We start from the raw sequence: 21,125 nt of genomic DNA, 5'->3' as shown, positions 1-21,125 counted from the left end.
CGTGAGCGGTGTTTGTTTTTAACATAGTTCACGGTGGAGAACAGCTGCTGACATAATGTGGATCCGAAGAGCCATAATTGGCCTACCTGGGGCTGAAAGTCTCGATAAATGCACGGCGTTTCGGCGGGTACACCGGCTTCCGCGAGTGTGACGCTTATTTGAACGATGAAAAAATAAAAAATATAATTTTCTTTTTATATTTCAATATCACAAAAATCTTCCAATTTAGAACTACAAGTTAAAAAAGAACATAAATAAAATACACTTCAGCTAAATACTTCTAATTTATTTTCCCAAACCACGAGGAGCCGCACTGTAAGGACTAAAGAGCCGCAGGTTGCCGACCCCTGCATTAGTGTTAGTCAATGTTGCAACTGAACTGAAAAACAAAAGATTTTGGTCCAAAGAAACAAAGTCACTATTAATACAACACAACCCCCCCAAAAAGAGCCATGTAGACCCCGGGCTCTATGGGTCTTGTGCTCGGAGCTTGTTCCTGTGCTGCCATGATTAGTGCCTCTGTGCTGTCTTTCAGTCCAGCTTTGTTCAGCCACTGGTAGGATTTCTGGATGTCAGCCACTTCCTCTGCCTGCTGGTGGTGCAAACTGTGTTGTTCTGAGTTTCATTGGACGTCTTTGTCCAAAGCACCAGACAAAGGGCAAAGTAGATGCATTTGCATCAGCAGGAAAATACACCCCAAACTAGCATCATCATTATACAACTTTAACAACTGCCACTAAATGATACTTCATACACAGACCAGTGTTAGGTTAAGTTATGATGTCACTGGCAGAACATTTATAGAAACAACCTTTGAACTCTGAGTCAGCAGCTCTCTTACATGGTCAGCTGAGCTCCATGATTGAAGAACATTGTTGCTGCAGGTTCATGACTGAACTCTGGAGGATATTCTTTGGACCAGTCACTCCTCACAGACACACAGCTGGATGCTGGAGACTGTGACCTCTGACCTCTGCAAACACAAACATCAATAACTGATCAGTTCTCTCTGACAGCCATATGATCAGCTGATCCCTCTGTGATATTGTGTCTGCCTCATGACGCTGACAGGTCAGCCATTTCTGTCTCTGAATGAACTCAGTTTGTTCTCAGCTCTTCTCTCTGATTCTGCTGCACTGACTTCACTTAAACTTACCGAGTTCAGATCTTAGCAAGAAAACAAGTCAATAAAAATCAAACTCAGATCAAACAGTTTGAACCAATCACAGATCAATGATTCTGTCATGGTTATGTTGAAATGACTAATAAAGTTAGTAGTGTTCTTACATTATTGCTGCAGGTCCATGACTGTAAGGTGGAGGTGTTTGTGTAACTCCGTCACTCCTCACAGACACACAGCTGGATGCTGCAGATGCTGCTCCGTCCTCTTCCTCCATCTTCTTGATGTCAGGGTGGAGTTAGTCTGAGAGGTAAACACACACACTCAGAGGTGCTGTTGTACTGGAAGCATCACACTGACGGCTTTCTAATGTTGGAGCTTTGGCCCTAAAGTCCAAACCAGTTATTTTAGAGGCTCAAAGTCTTTAAAAAACACCAAAACCATCACATTATTTAATAAGTACATGATCAGGTGGATGAAGGAACTCAGTGTGTTTGGGATCATCATCATGGTGAGGAGCCCACATGTTACGGCTCCTTTGGAGAGAAGCTGAGGATCACTGCAGGAAGTGAGCTCATGAAACCAAACTGCTGTTTGTGAGCAGGATGACTCTGTTATTGGACCTGCTCTGTGTTCTACATATGATCAATACTTCAAATATCTGTAAACATCTCATCTTATATTTGTTGCACTTGGTCACATCTGTCTTTAAAAATAGATTTTTAATGTCACTGAGAGTTCTTTTCTACCTTTATTGATTTATTTTGGAATAAATTAAATATAAAGGTGCCAAAAACTGCCTGCAGCTTCTGCTCTGTGACAGGAAACTACTGTCAGGCTCAAAATGACTTCAGATTATTCATCACAGAGTGTTTATAGATCACAGGACACGTTACAGTTTTACTGTCGATGTTTTAGTTTAAAAGAATGACGTGATAAGATCTTACTGTGAATCTGCGCGCTCATTGGCTAATACCCTGAGACTGACAGGTGGTTATCCAATCAGCGTGCGGCCTCACACGGACATAAAACTCTTAAAGTTTGTTTTTGAAGGGATTTTCAGATCAGACCTGATGTTTCTGCCTACAGCCTGTTTACCGATATAATCAATATTAGATATCAGAGCAACAGAAACCTCGGTGATCAGGACGCCGGCACTGAGAACAGGAAGTGGCTCAAACGTCGCACTTTCATAAAGGCTGTATCCCAATTCAGGGTCTGTAGCCTTAAAGGCTGCATTTTAAGGCCGATTACGTCACAGTGGCGCACCGAAGGCTTTCCCAATTCAAAGGCTGCTCGAAATGCGTCCTTCACAAAGATGTCTAAAATATGTTCTCCTTCATTTCTGTCAAACAAAGCTGTGTGAAACGTTTCCAGCTGTTAGTATCATGGTTGCTAGGCAACCGGGGCAGCGCGACGGAGGCTAGACCGCCCATTTCACAAGCCTCGTACTTCCGGCCTTAGCGGTCCTTGAGTACGTGGCCCTTGAGGATCGTTGAGGCTGCAGAACCTGAATTGTACAGAGCCCCTCTGATGACATGGCCCAAAAATAAATAAATTGTGGCCACAAAATACTATTTCGTGCCCTCGAAATACTATTTTCGAGGGCACGAAATAGGTATAACGTGCGCATGAAATGCTAATTTGTGGGCATGAAATGGGTATAACGTGGCAATGAATTACTCATTTGTGGCAACAAAATAGATAACGTGCGCATATCATATTGATACAATTCCTGGACAGCTGCGTAGAGACACAAGCATGAGAGTAGGCTAAACCTATACACCGTGGACAGAGACGGTATGAGTGAGTTTTATTTTAGGCTGGGAATGAGCTACAATGCATTTTGAAAAGCCTGCAATGCAAGGAACCATTATTACGGAGAGACATTTAAACAGGATACTGAGAGCCCAGCTGCTTTACAGGACCTGGACGCCGGGATAGATTTTATTGTCAACCAACTGCAAGGGCCTGGGAAGGATCACGGTTATTGGTCAAGTGTTTCGTGCCCACAAATTAGCATTTCGTGCGCACGAAGTAGTATTTTGTGGCCACAATTGATTTATTTTTTGGACCATGTCATCAGAGGGGCTCCGAAGAATTGGGATACAGCCTCTGAGATAGAAAGTGTGCGACCGTGAACTCGACTCTCTTTATGACACATACACACACAGACACACACACAGACACTTGTTTTCAGATTTTAGTGAGGACACCAAAAAGCCTCAAAAATATCCTCAAACTCGTGAGGACGGCCATTTTGTGGGACTCTATTAGCCCACATAGTAGCATACCAACTCTTTGTCCTCACAAACATGTCTAAACAGGTACACACACACACACAGACACACACACAAACAGGTTTGTCAGGTTCCTCGGCTCGTTCTCTGCGTTCAGTCCATTGAAGGTGATTATTGAGCCAATCACAGCTACAGAGCTCACTGTGACTCTTCTTCTCTCTACAGTCACACAAACAAACACACTCAGAGACTCTGACAGCAAAACTACAACAATGTGGTGTTAACACTCACCCTGCCTCAGCTCCACCGTCCTCCTGCTGCTCTGACGGAGGCTCAGCTGTTTCTCTTCCTGTTCCCACCTGCTCGGGTGGCTCCTCCCCTCTGCAGTTACAGGAAATCAGGTGTGTGTGTCTCTTGTTGAGACTGGTTCTTCCTGCTCTCTATCATCACATTGGGTGTTTCCAAATTCAGGGAGAGGATGCTTCGAATGCCACATTTGTAGGAAATTGTATCACATGGACGCGACGAAGGCTGTTCAAATTTGAAGTCTTCCAAATGCATAGACATGTTCTTTTTTTGAGAATGTGAGGACAAACTTGAAAGAGAGACACTGTGAGAGTGGACACATCCACACTGCTGCTGCATCTGTGCTCACCACGATGGCCTCCTTCAGAGAGATGGAGGACTCACTCTGTCTTCTGGCTGATGTAAGTGTTCAGCTTTGAACAGCTGTCGTTCCAGCTGCTTTTAACTTTGTAGTTTAACATTTGTACAGACTTTATATTTTTTATAGACGTGTCATAAACCAGTCCTTAAATCATTTTCATTATCACAGATACAGTCTACACTCTGCATCATGAGCTGGTCAATATCGCAAAAGTTGTAATTCGTTTCATGTTTCATGTAAACTGCTCTGAGGTCACAGTGACACCAGCAGATATAGTTACAGCCTCTCTGTCCCCACCATCCCGGCCCACGTAGACCGCAAAGGCCGGGTCCTCCGAAGGATGCAGCCGACGAATTGGAACACAGCTCATGTCTGACAGCAGTTTGAAGAGGAAATGGATTCTGTTCTGTTCTTCACTCATCACCTACCTGACAGCTGACACCTCACACCTGTTTCTCAGCTGCAGGTCAGACAGAAGGACACACAGAGGATGGAGGGAAGGAGGATGGATCTGCTAGTCTGAAAGTTGGTATGTCAGTTTCTGGTCAAGTTTTTGTTCAACAGGAAACATAAACAGAAGCAGGATTCATACCAGCCTCCACTTGAACAGCAGCCTGCTTAAACTGTCTGCGTGTCTCTAGCTGATCTCTGTCTCCTGCTGATGTCACAACGTCTCCGTTTTATTTGAACACTGGAGGTGAAGATGGCAGATTGTTGGCTAAAATGGATGTCTGTGGCATCCTGCATTTAATGTTCAGCATCTTTGTGAAAAACCCTTTAAAAGTTGTTTAACATGTCCAAAAATCCAAAACTGTTACAGATTACAAAGATGTTGTTTCTATGAGCTCAGGCTGTACCTGCTAGTTCACATTTCGGTAGTAATGTTGATGATGAGGATCATTATTTGTCATTGCTTTAGTTTTTATTCCACTGTTTCAAGGACATGCACTTAGTAGGGACAGCGGACTGGACAGGTCTTCAGTCTGTCTCGCTCTAAGACAGCTGGGTTAGGCTCCAGCGCCCCCGCGACCCTGAAAAGGATCAGCAGAAGTGGATGGATGGAGGGTCAGTTTGTCAACATTAGAAAAACAAACATACTACCTGCCTTAAATGTGAAATGGACGGGCTTTATGTTTGCTCGTTGTTTGCTAAAGAGACTTTTCTGCAGCATTTCTCTCCCGACTTCTTTGTAGCACCTTTCACTGTCACACATTTGATCTTTACAGCAGGGCTGTGCCATATCATATACCATACTATAGAATTTTGACATAGTAGCTATATAATGTTACTCCTACTTTATAGATCTCCATCACCCGATCCTCCGAAAACCTCTTGGAGTTGGCAGCACTCGACTGAGCCATTTTGTGCAGAAGAAGATTAAAATGATGCTTTAAACTCCAGATGTTATCTGAGCTCAGATCCTAAAGCCAGACCTCTGCATCTTCATTCTTGTGGAAAAGCAGAGCAGATGTTGTTTTCAGGAGGATGCTGCTATAATGGCTTTAGTTCCTTGCAGGTAATTATGACGACAGCGGAAGCAGCAGGAACAACAAACAGCCCAAACTAACAGACAAAATATTAATGAAAGTCCAACCCAATCTCCTCCATCCCCGTATCCTCCACTATTTGCATCTTCATCTGTGAAACCTGCAGAGCAGAAACAGTGTGTGGACAAAGTTAGCCGGTATGCAGACATGTTTGCTTTTGTTACAGGAGTTTGAAACACATCTGCAGCTCATTCAGAGGCTTTGGGGCCGTACACACTTCATTTTAAATCAGTACAGCCGATCTCACAGCTGCTGGATGTTTCTTTGAATCATAAGAACATTAAGACAAACAAGATGATCATGAAAATCATATTAATGATTGATTTGGCCTACGTTTGATGCTGAACTGCAGTAGCTCCTGACATTGTGCTTTTATTTCGTCTGGATTAGTTTGCAGCACTGCTGCACAGTTTACATTAAAGTGCACTTTTGCAGAGCAGACGACCCCCTGCACGACTGATGGGGTGAACCAAGGCCCTGCATCAGACAAAGAAGCATTATTTCAACTGTGAGTCATGCAAAGCAGCTCTAGTAGAGTCTTGTAAATGAACAGACTGGATCCCTGTAACGTACCACCTCAGTGACCAGTGGAAACATTCAAATGTTCAGGTAGTCATCCTAACTGACTTGGGGTTTCTGCCAGTGTGTTACAAGTGAAGCAGCTTGCCTGGTCTACACACTGGGACTCGTTTCTTTAAATCACCATTAATACAGTTTCAGCTGCTGACACATTCACTAGTGGGTAGTAATTAAAGCATGCTGCACCACTCATGAGTGCTATCATTCAGCACTCTCATTCATTTGTCTTAAAGCTGGTAATTAAACTCCCTGATGCCTCACTCTGTCTCACTCTTTTCTGTGTGTGAGAGAAAGAAGATGCAGCTGTGTTTCTAACAGCTGCTCTGGAGGAAGCCCTGCAACTCTAGAATCTCACCTGAGTCTGTGACTGTGAGCTTGATGGAGTGCCTGAACTCCTTGATGACTCTCTCACCACAAATGCTGTGGTTGGTTGGTTCACTCACTATGTATTAACAGACCTCTCTGCATTGAATCATATCTGTTATTAATCTCTGTCTCGCTTCCACAGCATGTCTTCATCCTGTCTTCCTTCTCTCACCCCAACCGGTCAGCAGATGGCCCCGCCCCTCCCTGAGCCTGGTTCTGCTGGAGGTTTACGTTGAAACCAAGCACACCATTGTTTTTCTTGTGACATTACCAATAAGTTTGATGTGTCACATGGCCCTCTTCCTATTGAAAAAACAAAAGTTGTATCCAAGATGGCCGACTTCTAAATGGCCACCATGGTCACCACCCATCTTGAGGAGTTTGCCCCTCACATATACTAATGTGCCACAAACAGGACTTTAATATCACCAACCATTCCCATGTTATTACGGTGTATCCATATAAATGGCCCACCCTGTACTTACATTATAACCAATCCGCTCCTTTATCCTCACTTAAAATATTTTTACTGAACTATTGTAATATTTGCTGCCATTGCTGCTGTCCTCTTGGCCAACTTACTCTTACAAAAGACATGTTTAATGTTAATGAGATTTTTTTTTAACTAAATAAATAAAGGTTATATAAAAGTCGCTGCCAAAAACTGATCGCAGCTTCTACCTTGTTACACGAATGTTGTTTGTGGCTCAAGATGACTTTATGTCATCCATGAGGGAAGCATTTGACATATGTTTCACATATTATAGCCCAACAAGTTACTTATAGCAGTTTAAATACGAGCAATCACTTTTTGGCAAATACCAGAAATCAGTTTTTGGCAGACAATCACTTTTTGGCACAACACCGGTGTCTAGCAGGTTTTATATTTTAGAAAGTTTAAACCTCAGCTTAATAGAAGTAGTGTGGTCGTGAGTTTTGCATAAACAAATTTGTGCAAACCTCAATGAAGTGAAGCAACATTATAAAGAAGAGTGAGCCTAAATGACTCCCCAATGATGTGAGAGACTGATAGTCATACAGAAAACAATGACTTTGAGCTGTTGCTGCTAAACGTGCTTCTACAAGCAACTGAATCTTGGAGTGTACTTTGGTTTGTCTGCTCATAAATTGGTGGTTCATGATGATAAATGAACTTCTGAACTGGTTTAACATCAGTGCAGTGGCTGGTCCATTCCTTGATGTATATGTCAACGTTCAAAATGAGCCATTTAAATCAGCTGTGTTGGATCAAGGACACATCTAAACCCTGCAGGACAGCGGCCCCGAGGCCTGGAGTTCCCACCCTCAGTGCAGTGGAAATAGTCTCGTGCCAGTCTTGGTGCTGCCTTTGAGTCTATATTGCCGAACACTGTGTGCACACATTTTTTTCCTTCCTAAACAAACACACATTTGTAAAGGAAAATTTAAATTGAACTCACAGTTGGCGGTTAATCGTTATATAGTTTAGATGTACACCGAGAGACGCATTTAGTGGGACTTTTACACCGCCACAGATTTTCTTCTTCTTTTTTGTTACATTATTGACATATACTAGATATTTTAACCTAAGCAGCAACAATCATGTCTCTGGTACAGGCACTTTCCACCATACAGGTTAAGCTAAAATGTGACTTGAAACAAATTCTGGGTTTCCGTTCCATAAAGGTTCATTTCATCTGGTAAGTTAGCCCCTGAGGTAACAGTCTATGTGAACATAACATACTCACTGACTCACACTCAACTTGACTGATAGTGATTTCCTGAATTAGGCAAAGCGCACAGAGGAAATTCATTTGCATGTGTTTGTTTTCACAATCACTGAAATCCAAGTTAGGCATGTTTCCCTTTTTTGTTGTTGTTCTTGACACGAGTGCTTCAGTTATTTTCTCATCAGTATGTTAGGACAGAAAGGATTCTGTTGTGGATTTATGATCATCTCACGTGTGTCCATCTTTCAAACTCTTAGATTGTGTAGACATTAATGCAGCTGTCAGACTGTAGGCCAGTTTCTTTGCACTGTAAGCATTGATTGGATGCTACTGTAGCAATCAGTGCTTACACAAAACGTCCCTGCGTAAACCCTCAGACACACAACAAACAGATCAATAGTATCTGAAATTCAGAGTACGGATCTTTTTACACATTTCTCACAGAAAATCACCTAAATCGCTTTCGTGTGAGATGCACATCATGTTTGCCTCATAAAGACTTGCCCTGTATGTATTCATTTCTTTTGACTTTCACGTGGAATTGTCACCTAATATAACAGGTCCATCAGTAAATGGTGTCTATCTTCAGTTTCTGTCTCCTAGACTTTGTCCCTGTCAGGTTACAGCTGAATAGATAGTCATATCATGCAGAGACTGCATCGTACTATAATGCTCGTATGATCGCGTTTGTCATAAGTGGACTGGTCTTGTTGAAACGTTGCATAAACCTTGCCCAGTAAACTGTGAGTGCTAACATTTCTATGGCATATGCAAATACTTTAGACAAATCCCACAGTTGTCTATATTTGTATATTTGACAGTTTAATGAAGCATTTAGAAATCAAAGGTCAGATTAAAATGCTGGATCACAATAGAATGTGATATCACACAATACAATATTTTTAATATCACACACAGCATGAAAGTTTGCTAGTGTATATTATAAAAATATTACAGTATGTTGGTATAACTTTATCCCCTCCTAGTTTTTAAGATACAAATTTTGGCCCACACTGATTTGTGATCATATTCCTCTGTCCACTAAATGAAGATGGAGGCTCTGCTCTTTATTTCTGTGTTTCTCTGGAGAATCCTGGTAACATGATGGCTTTCTGTCTCTAAACACACACGAGCTTAACTCCGAATGAACATGATCAGAGTTCATTGAACCAACTCTGATCAGTCTTTTCTAAGGGTTTCAAGCCTTTCTTGTTCGAGCCTCTCTTTGTTGTTGCTACAGTTATGTGTAATTATTAATAGTATTGCAGATGTTAGCCTCTGCCTGCAGTGTTGATGTGGGTAAAGGCTTTAACCATGGATTAGCAGCAGGTCCCAGCTTGTAAATTGTGGAGCATTAATGCCCACTCCAGCTCCTATAACCAAATATAAACAGTTGGGATGAGAGTTAGCTCAAGCCACTACAACAGCCAGCAAGAATGATCTGTTCATGCTAGCATTAACAGTGCCTATACACATAGCGACACACGGGGGAGGGGCCTAACTAATAACCAAGATGACTACAGGCTTGGAGGTGCTAAAAGTCAGATATACCAGGAGCAGTTTGGGCTTTAGAACAAATTTTGTGTAATTATAACAATATGTAATTTAGGACCTGGTTACATATGATGCTGCTGATTTTTTAAATCTAATTTTTACGTTGCATTAATTTCTTTTTGTCAGACAGGGAATCAAACAAGTTCTGTTTTCTCGAATGAATCCCACTGTTATTTGTTTGTCCTACCAACAGGGATGTTTACATGGTATTCATGACTGCTGCACCTGATGACTTTCACAGCTTGAGGACTGCAAACATTTCCCAACAAGACATGAGTGGTGGGGTGATCGTTGGTATTCCTGATCAGGTGAGGATCTGTTCCCATCAAACCACCAAAACCAGTTGTTCAGGATGTTTACAGGATGAAGAATCCCCAGTTATTCTTTGTGGTTGGAATGTGCCTACATATGGCTGTGTGGGATTCTGGCTTACTTTAGGGTCAGAGCAGTTGGTATGTGGAGCAAATACTGACACAGTCAGAGTGGGCAAACCAGCAATAGGCTTGTTGTCATACCTGGAAGTCTGAAAGCTCCCGATGCTGGATGGTCTTTCTAGTTTTTAATGACAGGTCGTCTAACAAAGCTTCCATGAGGTGCTATAATGGAGACTGTCCTTTTCAAGGAGTTTCTCATGTCTTATCCTACTTTTTTCTTTTTTTTAATTAACAGGAGTGAGAATTTGAAATCCTCTATATTGACATGATTACATTTCTTCTATTAAATGAGAAGTACATTTTGAACACAGTATAGTGAACACAATATCCAAGAAGCTAAATCTGGTGAAATGGTTTCTTTAGCTGTCAGCTTGAAAGGCTGATTGGGGTATTTTTGTCACCTTGCATGCGGGTGGCATGGACACCCGACTTTTGTGTGCATTTATCAAAAAGCTTGGATGATTTTGAAGATCAGTGGCATTCAACTCATGATCAGCGTTCAAGTTTTCTTAAAATCTTGTAACATGATAACTAGAAAGAAGACAGCTAGGATTTCCAAACTGATCCCATAGATGGATCTACTATGAAGCTGAGGGACAGCACTGCTTAAAAGATCCTTTTTAAATGACTCCAGCTGTCTGATTTAATGAGACCACGTGTGCTCAAGTTTCCTGCTCTGACTCGGCCTCAGAATGTCTAGAGGCAGAAATCAAGCACAGTCAAAGGAAATAAGCGTATCAGTGGGCATGTGCTCAGCACGCAGAGTGGGAGTGACTAAAGGTGCCACTGCAGAGCATCGCAGTTGTTTCGTGTGATTAAGTTGTGTGTTTATGAACCTGTGAGTGTTAGTCCTTTTGGCAGGATGACTCGCATGAAGCTGTTATAATTGTTTGTGCATGTTAAAGTTATGCCTCAGTTCTTTGATACCATGTTGGTAGGATTATTTGGCACTAAGTTAATAGCAGTGGCTGTAATCTCCCGCAGTCATTACATCCAGCGGTATTACAAATAAAGGACTTTTCTATTGTTTAGTTTAACTGTGGCTAGCTTGCCATGTCCGTGCCTTATGATTGGCAATTTGTATGACGTGCTATTTAGGCAATATATGAGCTATAGTGACCCCTTGTGGATATTGTGAGATATTGCTGTGTTGAGTACATTATGTTTTCAATTGTTTTTCTAGTTATTTGTGACTCTACTAATGATAAAATTGCCTGTTTCTGTTTCCCGAAAACCATTGCTCATAGTCCCACATACTATACAATGATAAGTTCAAGTATGGCTGTACCTAATTTGGATTAAGCCTGGCAAGCACTTTGATGTAAACATTTCTTCTGTGGGACTTAAAGACAGTTAAACCAACTCCTGGACTGCTGCAGTCTTCCTGACAGAAAGCTTAGGCCAGGCTTGTATGCCCAGTATATATATTCTATAACGTGTGTAACTACTTCGTTTAGTTGTTTTTGTTTGGATTTAGTTTTGTTTTTTTTCTTTTCAGTGTATTTCAGTGTCAGTAATTTGTGTAGTGCTCACTCACATTTTCAACTGGAAAAGACCTGCAATAGAAACGTATTTAGGAGCAAACAAGTGAATGAAAAGTTTGACATCATTAAGCCCAAACAGCACCTAGTTTTCAACAAAAACACATAACACAAGAGCAGCAGTGACGATGCAGCTGACACAGATGAACCCATTTAAACTGGTCCCAGTGTTTTTAGCCTAACTTGAGTCTTGAACCATTGGGGCAAATGAAAAATTCCAGCAGTTCTTGAAAGCAGCAACTCTGTGCTTTTTTTGTGATGTTAGGGACATTATGGTAACTCGAGGCAGAACACCATCCAAATCTTGGTAAATAACACATGAAAGAACAAAACAAACAAACATGGTAAAAAGAAGCCAAACGTGTGATAACATTGTTCCATCACGCTCACTCACTATTCTCTCAACCTTTGCCTTCACGGGGCTGCTGCAACAATGTACCTGGGATTACCGTAATGATGCAAATATTAATGAAAAGTGCAGAGTTGCTGCTCTCAGGAATTATTGGACTTCTTTTAATTGAGGAAATGGATCAGGAGTTACGGTAGTTACAGATGTTTAATACAACCCTAGAAAAGAGCTTTCTGTAGTGCTGTGCGATACGGAAAGATTTTTTATGTCTCCGATACAAGTAAATGCAGGGCTGATATGATCTCTACTTTTTAATGTGGATGATGCATCATCAAAATGCCAAATTGTTTACATTTTCATGACCTTTACGTTGTTTTTTAGGGGGCTTCATCCTAATGATTATTAATGAGTTAAAACCGAGGACAGAAATAATAAAAGGATTTAGTTTGTAGCCCATAGTTTAAAAACAGTAATCACACATTATCCCTTTCTTTAACAGCAACACAAAAGGATCATTATATTCCATTAAATCTGAGCCATATTATATTCAGTATATTTATTTTAATTTCAGTAAATGTTTTTATTTAAATGACATGTTTCAGTGAGATAAATGTGTTATTTCAAGGTCGTTGCATCATTTTTACTTTTTGAGTTGGCTAAAATAAGAATTAGCCAGTTGCACTTTAAAGTAATATAACCAACATATCGCCACAGTTATCTACCTGGATATTCTTCAGAGCATGCTTTCTTGCATGTGACAACAAGAGACCTCTCGGTTGTCTGGTGGAGCATTTAGCGCCTCGCTACATGTTTCCAAATCGGCATTTCTTCTCAGTGAAAGCTGTCCTAGAGAAGTAAAGCAAGTTTGTAAGTTTCTCTCTCAATGTTTGTAACGCATTCCCACGTTAAGCTTAACAACCGATATATGGAGCGACTGCCGCGCCTCCTCTCCCCCTCCCTCTCCTGCTGCTACTTCAATCATGAAACTAATCAATGATCAGCTGATCGCAAGTTCCGTCTCTCTTGTTTGTTTCCCACTTTGCGCCAGAAAGAGGAAACCAGCAGATAAACCACAGCAGCACGTTTAAGCTTGATAAGCTGTTGTTAGAATTTATTTAATATTACTTTAATGCCTAATGCTGACAGCTGGTAACTGTGCAGGGGCGGGTCTAGCACGGTTTTGCCAGGGGGCCAGCTGGGGCATTAACAGGGAAAAGGGGGGCACAAAGAAATACTTTTCTTTCTTATTCTCGTTTAAAATGTCTCGCTTTTAATAAATAATTATCTGAATCTTATAACCAAAGTTTTTATCTAACGTAAAATGTATAGAAATCTAATATTGTATATAGTAACTATTAAGTCTAATATATACCCTAGTAAGTTATAGTACTTTTTCCTTTGGGAAGATACCATCTGTGCAGTCTGCAGTTCTGTTGAAGAAAGATGTTGAATCTATTTAATTGTTGTTGAAAAATAATTGATTTCTGTGCATTTTTTTAAATACATGCATTAAATTAAAGTCGATTATGTCGATTAAGCATCACGAGGCAGAGGGTGGGCGATGGTTCCCTTTAGTTTTTTTTTTGCTGGGAGTTTGCAACCCTATTAGTTAGGTTGTTTAATATTTCTGCTAAGTACTCTTTAAAATACCAGAATAGGGAGGATGGTGCAGGTTTAAGTTTATTAGATTGATCAGTGTTGCTGAACTATGAAATATTTTGGGTGCAGTGTGTTTTTTGCATACAGGTATAACTAAATAACTTTAATGTTTTATTTTTTAAAACGTGAGTATGAACTTATACAAAATAAAGAAAGATATTAAAAAAACTGTTTTATTGATTATAAAAATACACTGTATCGGATTCATATCGATACTGGACACAAAAAAGTGGTATCGTGCGTTCTCTAGTCCATACAGGAGAGAACCAGAAACTAAAGAAACTAAATTGCGTGTTTACCTTTATGTTGACATCAGTGTCTGTTTTTTTTATTATTATTATTTCAGCATTTCAGCATCTCAAAATATTTTTTAGATAAAAGCAGTCAAAATATTTTTTTTAACAGATGAATCATTAAAGGATGGCAATTTCTAAAATGGTAACCAACAGACCCGTGTGTTTTCTCTTTGGAATAATAATAATTATTGCTCATTAATAAGAAAACTATTTCGAATCCAATTCAATTTTCGAACAATCAATAAAATACTTTATGACTAAAATGATGAATAACTGCAGCCCTAGAATAAACACATTTTAGAGAAACTTGTGATTTTTGAGATGATGCAGTTTTAATTTGATAGTTTTTCCCCTTTGGTAACTTTGCTGTCCTCGCCCTGAGTTCCTTAGTTTCACAAGCTAGACAGCGAGATAACGATGCTCCAATAACCAGACTTGTTTTCCTTTCTGTGCTGATTTATTGAAGAATGGCCTCTGACCATTGCCTTCTCTTTGACCATCGTAAAACTGAAAGTACAAAATACTGTATTAGCTAACTAACATTGTAAACTAGCTTGTTACACTCTTACTGCAAGCTAACAGTAGATTACAGCTCAGTATTCAATACCATCGTTCCCTCGAAGCTGGACAGGAAACTGCAGGATCTAGGACTGAGCAGCTCCCTCTGCAGCTGGATCCTTAACTTCCTGTCTGATAGACACCAAGTAGTCAGACTGGGCAGCATCACCTCATCCCCCATCACACTGAACACTGGTGCACCACAGGGGTGTGTACTGAGCCCTCTCCTGTACTCACTCTACACCTACGACTGCACAGCCACTAACAGCTCCAACATCATTGTGAAGTTTGCGGATGACACTACAGTGGTGGGTCTTATCACCAACAGTGATGAGACGGCTTACAGGGAGGAGGTCAGCGCCCTGACCCACTGGTGTCAAGACAACCATCTCACCCTCAACGTCGCAAAGACAAAGGAGTTGATAGTGGACTTCCGGAGGTGCAGAGAAGTACACACCCCCATCACCATCAACGGCGCTGCTGTGGAGAGAGTGAGCAGCTTCCGCTTCCTTGGGGTACATCTGGCTGAGGATCTTACGTGGTCAGTACACATAAACAAAACAGTGAAGAAGGCGCAGCAGCGCCTCTTCTTTCTCAGGAGACTGAAAAGATTCGGCATGAGCCCCCGCATCCTCAGGACCTTCTATCGCTGTGCCATTGAGAGCATCCTCACTGGATGCATCACCACCTGGTACGGCAACAGCACCGCTTACAACCGCAAAGCTCTCCAGCGAGTAGTGCGGTGTTCTGAACGGATAATTGGAGGTGAGCTTCCCTCCCTCCAAGACATCTACAGGAAGCGGTGCCTGAGGAAAGCGGGGAGGATCATCAAGGACTCCAGTCCCCCCAGCCATCAACTGTTCAGACTACTTCCATCAGGAAGGAGGTTCTGCAGCATCCGGTCCCCAACCAGCAGACTGAGAGACAGCTTCTTCCACCAGGCCATCAGACTGCTGAACACGTCATAGACACCTCAGCTTCACTACTGGAACTTCAACATTATGCACTCCACACTGTATATAAATGCCACTTGTTTTGCACATGTCCAACTACCAACCTCTGTATATTTTATTTTATTGTTTACTCTATTTAATTTGTAAAATATGTACACACACACACACACACGCGCGCACATAGAAAAACATATTTAGTATACACATCCAGTAATGCATTTAAAAAAACCTTCCTGTGCAAATAACCCAAGTTATCTAGAAGAAATAAAAACTGCACCGCAAACCAAACTCAGGTGTTCGACCTGTTGAGCTCGGGAAACTAACTGGTGTTTCATTTTAGTGAGTGCTTTGTTAGATTCCTTCATTTGAACCAAATGAAGTTGATTAAAGTTGATGCATTGATGTGTTTGAAGTGTTTTGTTAGTTGCGATGGATCTCCTGCTGTCTTTTTTCCTCATTATTAAAAGAGGATTTCTTTGAATTTCAAACATCCATTTCCTGTTTATCTGGTCCCGGGTCACAGGTGCAGCAGTCTAAGCAGAGAATCCCAGACCTCCCTAAACAACCACTTCCTCCAGCATATCCAGGACAATACTGAGGCATTCCCAGGCCTGCTGAGAGATATAACCTCTCTAGTGTGTCCTGGGTCTGCCCTGGAGACTCCTCCTCATGGGACAGGCCCCAAACACCTCACCCAGGATATTTTTAATGAAAACATCACAAATAAGTCGTCAGGTCTGATGGTCACATTTGTGAGATTCAACCACCATAAAGCAGAGATCACACAGGACACACTGTGTAACCCTCAGCTCAGGTGTGTTCAGGACATTTGCTTGGAAGAAGCCGTCTGTGGATAAATCCTGCTCTCCACCTCAGCTGTCAGGTTTATCCAGAGAACGGCCGTCCTGACTTCCAGCAGCCCCACAGTCCTCGTTTCTAATAAACTGGCATCACTGAAATGAACTGTCTGCCTCGCTGTTCAATAATCTGCTCTTTGCCAATTTCCCAGCAGAAGCTTCCACTCATATCAGCATTTTTCTGTGATTCTCACATGAACTAAACATAAAAAGCTGAAGCCAACCTCAGAGTTCCCCGTAGTGAGGAAGAGTTTCCTCTGAGCCACAGCTGAGTTTGATGCGTCCACAAAGGAAGACTGACGGGAGGACAGACTCTGGGAGAAAGGCAGATATTAAAAGATATGAATACAAAGTACGGTGCAACAAACAGGACAGCAGATTATGAAGAGCGGTTAGACCTTCATGTGTCAGTCATTGAAATGTGATCAAAGTTACCTGTTTGACATCCTGATAGAAGAAAATCAGCTTCTTGGATCCGTTTGCAGCAAAGAATTCATGGATCAGACTGAACTGGAAGAATCAGACATTAATGACTCAAAGGTTCAACTCTGAGGAAGGATCACGTCTCTGAACTTACTCTGTCATCAGAGACGATGGCGTCTTCCACCGCCGCCTCCTCCAGGCTGCCGGCGTCGGCCAACCTGCTCATCAGGTATTTATGTCGGGCATCCAGAGCTGCCCGCCGTTCCTCCTTCACGGCTCTCGCCTGTTTGGCTACTTCTCTCCTCGCCTCATTGGACAGCAGCATCGTCCTTTTACCAGACACCTGGAGAAACATCAGCTCAGTCTACAGACGCAGAGACCAGTGAGAGCTTGGCCCAAACATCTGCAGGTTTCTGAGGACCACGTTTGACCCTGACTGGAGGCATCGATTCTGAGTGTGACTGCCTAAACTGAGCTACTGCCCCCCCTCCACTGAGACGTTGTCCTGTGATGTGTCATGGGGGGAAGTGTTCCTCACAGTTGGACTCGTGAGAAGTTCAGTCAGTTTATTCAAACTTTAAAAAGACGCATTTTCAGTCTCTGGATTTCAGCAGAAACAAATGTGAACACAGCACTTTTTGATTGAGTATAAAAGGATGAAAGAGTCAGTGATTAGTAACATTGTTGCTGACTGATGCTGTTGTAGAGCTGTCTTTGGATCCTCACCTTCCTGGAAGCCTTCCCTGGATTGCTCATATATCATTAACTTGTTTGTGTTCAGTAGAATCAGGTGTTGTGGATGCAGGTCGTAGCTGTGTGAGGCCTGTACAGTCAGCGCTGTGTGAGCGCTGTGTAACGTTAGCTTAGACTTCTTTCTGTTGTTATCATCCTTCAGGTTAATGTTGTTTTCATTATGCATCACAGGAAGTGTGGGTGGCTGTTAGCCTCACAGCTCATGGAGAGTTGCTGCTGCTCTGCCTCCTTTTTGATGTTTCTGCTCTTTGTGGCTTTGTGTTACTTTGTGTCGTGTCTGAAACAAAGTGAGTCCATGTTACTAACTGTAGTCGGCTCTCTGTCTCGTGCACAGCTGACTGTTGTCTGAATGAAAGTGTTTTTGTACTTTGTGTAATCTGTTGGGTCTTTGAGCCCTTTTTAAACAGCATATGAGCCATATGTATGTGTGTATATGAAAGGTTGTTTGTAAGACATCAAATTGTTGCTTATTCTAGAGCTGCTGCTGTGCCTGATTGGTCTACTCGCTCGAAACTGAAGGTTGACTTGATTCTTTTGGTTTTTTACATTTTGTCAATAAACCAACTTCTTTATGATTTGAACGGCGTCTCTGACGTGTCACAGGCCTGTCAGCTTTCTTGGTGATTGGTATAGTTTTGAGCTTCGTGCTCTGGCTGTTGTTGGGTTTTCCTCTTTCATATTAAAGCTTTTGTCCTACATTTGGCTCTAAAGTCTAATTCTAATCCCAGCACTGTGTCTGGGTGTGTGATGCTTGTTTTCCTGCTCTTTCTCATGAAACAGTCACAACATTCTCAGTCCAACTTTCACTCTTTGCTGCGTTTGCTGCAGCTGCAGTGAACATGGTGCCGTTTGCCTTTAAGAAAGTTGTGCACAAAGGCTTTTTCTCTAGCAGACAGCTGTGTGGCTAAAAGTCAGATCATTTTTTACCACCTCAGTCACACTGGACTGAAACAAGAGTGAAACTAGGAAGAATCAGAGTTTGTCCAGTGACTGCACTGATTTTCTTCATATTCACAAACTGATTCTAAGTAGTTGCATCAGCTAATCACCCGGACACTGAGCGTCCAACACGCTCCCTGAAGGGAAACGATTACATCCTCCAAACAATCACAATCTGTCTCTGAATGACTGGAATTATTCTCTGATTTGTCAATAACTGGAGTTTATCAATGCAGACACGTTGCCAACATGATGAAGTCAGTCTGAGTCGCATCTCTTTGGCTAACTTAACTCAAGTGGTTGCCGACTATTCTGGTTCTATTCCCATATAACAGCAGGGCTGCTGAGCACCTCTGTCACTCTGCACTTATGTTCCCAGTTCTCTTTTGTGGAGGAATTTTCCAGGAATTCCTGGGACCAGCTTTCCATGAGAGACCCGATCAGGAGCGACTGTCCTGGACACTCCCAGCATCACAGGGACTCACAAACCCGTCTACCACAGTGAGAAGACTGATCGTCACAGGCCCACATGTAGCTTTAGATCACACGTGTGCACTTCCTGTGGTCACTGCTGTAACTCTAGACTCACCGAGGGGCCAGTGGTTGGTGAGGCAGCAGCAGCTGAAGTCATGTGACTAATGGCTCTCAGCTTCTGTCCTCCTATTCGCCGGTGTCCTTCACCTGTCACACCTGGTCAAGAAAGAGTGAGAATGTTCAGAGCTTTAATGGAAAAGAATATTATTACATATAAAAGGCCTCTAACAAGTATTGTAGTGTTAATCAGGATGAAGTCCATCATGAAGACTTCAGAGTGCTTCAGACAGTCGGTGTTTCATCCACAGAGCCTCCAGTCTGCATATCAAAGGATCCTGAGGAATGACAGTGAAGCCCGAGTTCCCCTCATTACATTCATGTGTGTGACTGTGAGGAAAAGGTGATTGTATGAACGTGTGTGAGCGAGTGAATGAGGCTTGTATCAGAGTGGAGATAATGTCAGCGGCACAAGCTGGACGCTGCAGGTGTCACATGTGAATCTGTGCATCAGTGTCTGCACCTTTGTGGAGGTGAAGCTCAGGAGGTTTGGATTTGTTCAAAGCTCTGTCTGCTCCATCTTTCTTTCCCTCAGGCCTCTCCAGATCAGGAAGGAGGTCCTGTTCTCCTTCTCCCTCCTGGATTTCTGGATCCAGGGAAGGATCAAAGTCTCTCAGCCCAGCATCAGAGCTTCTGGCTGGGGGAGGACTGGAAGTTTCAGCTGGAGGCTGAGAGCCTGGATCTGCCATCTGAGTCACAATTCAAATATTCTCAGTAATCTCAAAAAGCAACAGAAAGGTGCCATTTTCATGAGCAGTGGGTTATCCAGCAGTTTGATTCATGTCAGCAGCATTTAGTTTGTAACTGCTGACTCACCTCTGGCTGTGTCCTGCTCTCAGGGTCACAGTGGACACTGTACCTTTGACCGAAGCTGCAAAGACAGTCAGCAGGGGTCTGGATGCATTCAGCACCACGTCCTTGTTGGGCAGACACCTTCAGTGACAGGACAGTTTATTATGCTGGTAACGTTAATAAGTCTGTTCACCTGTAGAGCTCATTTAAACACATCAGCTGTAGAACATCATGTGTCATGGCGTGTCCAAACTCACAGGCTGCATCCTCCTGAGGACCCGGCCTTCAAGGTCCTCCAAAGGTCGGGTAGGCGGGAAGTGAGCGGCTGTGACGGTCTGGCCTTCAGATCCACGTCACCGCTGTCTCGGTGGAGTTTAATAAACTCAGCCGTCTGCTCCTTGCTGTCTAAAATCTAACAGGACACAGGAGTAAACTCTCGACCGTCTCACACTTCTGTTTAATCACTTTTCTGTTTGACGTTTATTCAGCTGTGTGAAAACTGTAACTTCAGCCAAACCAAACAAACAACACTGAAAAAAGCCAAACGATAACATTTTTACGTGATCTAAGTGACTTATATATCATGTTTAAACCTGAACAGCCAAAGGCCGTGGGGGTCCAAAAACGATGTGCCGGGAGTCCGCTGTTCTCGCCGGCTCTAATGACCCTCGACCTCCCGGTTAGCTATCCAGATGGTGGGTAACAGACGTCTCCAAAAACGTCAGAGCACTTTTGCAAATATGTGATATCTTGACAAACCGAGCAGATATTTGAAGTTTACACTCCTACATTCTCAAACAGGAGCCCCAGCAGAGATGGATGGCTGGCGCGGCTCTCCGGAGCCCCCAGTCAGAGCAGATGCAGGGCCAGCAGGTGTGGAGACCCCTGGCTGAGGCAGCTGAAGCTGTGGGTGGCTGTCAGCCAGCTCAGGATGCCTTTTGGGCTGCAGCAGCATAAAATCCTCAGCAGGCTGGGTAAGCTTGCGTGAGCTCTCTGTGGAGGCTGTTGCAGCTGAGATGGCTCACCCGAGCGGTGCAAACTTAGTTACCTTCAAGGCTCCAGAGTCAGCTGAGGTCAGCAGCTCAGCCTCTGGGGAGGTTACAATCCCTGGAACAGCCAGGTCTCTACAACCAGAAACAGTCTTTGCATGTGCAGCTTCAGAACCAGACTTGAAGTTCCAGTTAGTGTCCGATGTCCC

The 21,125-nt window shown here is 42.7% G+C and overlaps 1 protein-coding gene across 1 annotated transcript; it reads right to left on the bottom strand.

Moving 5' to 3' along the window:
- Positions 1-16,599: 16,599 nt before the first annotated feature.
- LOC147302801 (dynein axonemal heavy chain 5-like) lies at positions 16,600-19,824 on the bottom strand. Its single transcript, XM_086284517.1, has 5 exons — positions 19,599-19,824; positions 19,134-19,234; positions 17,007-17,195; positions 16,865-16,939; positions 16,600-16,743 (listed from the first exon to the last, which is right to left on the bottom strand). The coding sequence occupies exons 1-5, from the start codon at positions 19,822-19,824 to the stop codon at positions 16,600-16,602; spliced, it is 735 nt and encodes a 244-aa protein (XP_086140643.1).
- Between the last annotated feature and the right edge of the window lie 1,301 nt (positions 19,825-21,125).

This window comes from Aulonocara sp. 'chitande type north' Nkhata Bay, linkage group LG23 (assembly GCF_057382095.1).
Source record: "Aulonocara sp. 'chitande type north' Nkhata Bay isolate Kocher_YH1m ecotype deep benthic linkage group LG23, A_spYH_male_GT1.1, whole genome shotgun sequence".
NCBI lineage: Eukaryota > Metazoa > Chordata > Actinopteri > Cichliformes > Cichlidae > Aulonocara > Aulonocara sp. 'chitande type north' Nkhata Bay.
The sequence above is the reverse complement of the archived record's forward strand: the minus strand, read 5'-3'. Positions and strand labels throughout refer to the sequence as shown.